The sequence below is a fragment of the Montipora capricornis genome, chromosome 7 (assembly GCF_036669925.1).
Source record: "Montipora capricornis isolate CH-2021 chromosome 7, ASM3666992v2, whole genome shotgun sequence".
NCBI lineage: Eukaryota > Metazoa > Cnidaria > Anthozoa > Scleractinia > Acroporidae > Montipora > Montipora capricornis.
In genome coordinates this window covers 27,856,394-27,858,893 of record NC_090889.1, presented here as the reverse complement: position 1 = coordinate 27,858,893, position 2,500 = coordinate 27,856,394, and the positions used below count along the sequence as shown (strand labels likewise).

General features: G+C 38.8%; 1 protein-coding gene across 2 annotated transcripts in view; it reads left to right on the top strand.

Moving 5' to 3' along the window:
• The window catches only part of LOC138056740 (uncharacterized), a 55,213-nt gene that overhangs the window by 5,343 nt on the left and 47,370 nt on the right, over window positions 1–2,500 (top strand). For both annotated transcript variants that reach the window (XM_068902607.1, XM_068902606.1), the window contains exons 6-7: window positions 547–763; window positions 1,715–1,852. In XM_068902607.1, the coding sequence (XP_068758708.1) occupies window positions 547–763; window positions 1,715–1,852 (355 nt within the window). The remainder of the gene's footprint in view (window positions 1–546; window positions 764–1,714; window positions 1,853–2,500) is intronic.

Sequence of the window (2,500 nt, the reverse complement as noted above, 5' to 3'; positions counted from 1 at the left end):
CGCACTTGATAGCAAATTCAGTAAGTGACTTACAAACTGAATGTTTCAAAGAGAAATATTTTTATTTGAATTCTATTTCCACACCTCTTGTCCAGAATAAAAAATCTGTTTGGAAACACTTACTTCTGTATGTAAACATATTCAGAGTCAAAAAATGGAAATTTAAGGTAATCACACAAGCCCACGCAACCTGGGCTAGGATTCCTCCCAGGTTGGCAGGCAAGATGTATGTAGAAAAATTCCAACCGCTCCCAGAGCCAATCAGATTGCAGGATTTGCAGAATTCCACCCTCTTGTGCGTTGAGAAAAAAAAATGTGAGAATTGCTTTTATTATACCTGTAGGAATGTCTCACACTGCTAGATTTCATACCAGGTTTATCAAGAGATCATTGAGAAGACAAGGGATTTACATGTACATGTATTATTTTTACATGTAAGAATAAACCAATACTTGAACCCAACCGAAATTTAAAGGTCTTGTATGATGCTCTCAGCATTATACACATGTACTCTAACCCACTTGCTGATATTGTTTAATTTTGAAGCTTCAAAGGCTACAGAAATCTTAGAGTCACTCAAAGATGAAATAAACAAATGGTCAAGCAACTCTCGGCCTTCCAGCTTTGCTTGTGGCTGTGGTTGTCATGATGATGAATACGACAGTGACGACAGTTATTATAGTGAAGGCTGCCGGTGGTGTTGGGAGGACCATGAGAACAGAGCTTTTGCTTATGATTGGTCATATCGCAATTATGGAGGAGGGTATGAGTTTCCTAGCAACACAATAATAATATGAAATGAAGTGCACACACTGCACTGTATGGAATGAAATAGATGAAAATGAAGCATTAATTTTGTTATTAAAGAGCATTTTAATGGTACTGCTTACATGTATGTATCTGTTTACATCACTGGAAGGGAAGTAATGAAATGACTTGAGCAAAAAAGTCATAGCAAATTGCTTACACTCTTTTAAATGAAAAGAAGGAGTGATCATAATCCTCACGTTGAACTCTGTACCTGGACACATTTTGTCATCTACATGTACATGAAGAAGCGTAATGTACAGTATGAAACCTACATGTAGCTATGAATCTGTTCTTAACATTGTTAACAGCATCAGGATCAACCGTTGTAATCAGTTTATTTCTACTCAAAGTCATGACAGTGTGAGATTTTTGTTAATGTAACCATGCGCACAAAATGAACAGTTTACATTCACAATTCTACACGATTCTCACTCCTTTGAAAGAACATAGGTAAGTCCTTCCCAATCTCACTGACTTGTCAAACTTACAAATGTACAGTACAGGCTGCAGGAATAGCAGCACATTACATGTAATTTTTGAAAATGGGGTCTTTCTCCTTTGTTTTTCTCTCCCGTCCAGACAAATATTATATTTTCAGTCACCGCAAACGAAGGCTTTTGAAAACGCTCTCCAGACTGTAGATTTTTGAAAACAGAAGTTTATCGTATTTGTGTGGACAGGTGAAAATGCAGGTTTTCGAATACGATGAAATCAGAGGCTCATGACCGTAGAGGGCGCATGCACGCACATGTTGTGTAGGTGAAGATTAGGGTTTTCAAATAGTTTTTGTGTGGACAGGCAAATACAATTCAAAAACAAATTGTTCCAAAGTCAAAATTGATCACAACATATTCAGATACAGTGGACAGGGCCTCAGGTACATTTTCTAAATTTTTTTTGTCAGGTGGGGATTTAATCTCAGCTCCAACGTATCCAATACGATACTTACAGTCACTGATTATCTCAAGAGTGATCAACCAGGTCAAGCTGCCATAGTTCTTGATGCTTTGACAGTGTTGCTGCTAGCTGGCGACGGTGAAAGGCATTCACTTCATTTTGCCATCTTTTGTTAAGGAATACATGTACATCGTACATGTACACTGTAGATTGCAGATGCCATCAATTTAGCTTACGGCAACATTTTGTTTTTACTGCATTTTGCGGGGTAAGAGCATAATGAACTTTATCTTATGGCCTGTACAGCCCTGCATGCGCTTTCATTGTGAAACTATTGGGAAAATCCCTGTATGAGGGCCGCATGTATTAGTGTGAATAGGGCACGAAAAAGCCGTACGGCCCTGCTAGGAAGACATACTGCTCTGTGCGATGCGATTTTAGAGAATTTTGTCACTTTTAAACATCCAAGTTATTTACGGCCAGAAAAGCAACTGCAAACAACATATTAGATAAATTTTCTATGCAAGTTTTTGTTATTTATTTTGCCCAAACTTCATCTTTTGAGTGTTCATGCTCATTGACTGAGTTTACGTCAGGTTGGAAAGGAAAAGATTTGGCCCTTGGCCATGGTGCTCAGACTTCGCTGCGCTCGATCCGTATGCCATGACCTTGAGCCAACTATTTTCCCATCAGGCCCTCGCACTCAGTCAATAAGTACATAGTGTTCCCTGGACTAATTTGCTTTATTTAACCGTGCACCAGTGGCTCAGTTGGTTTAGCACCAGGATGGCAT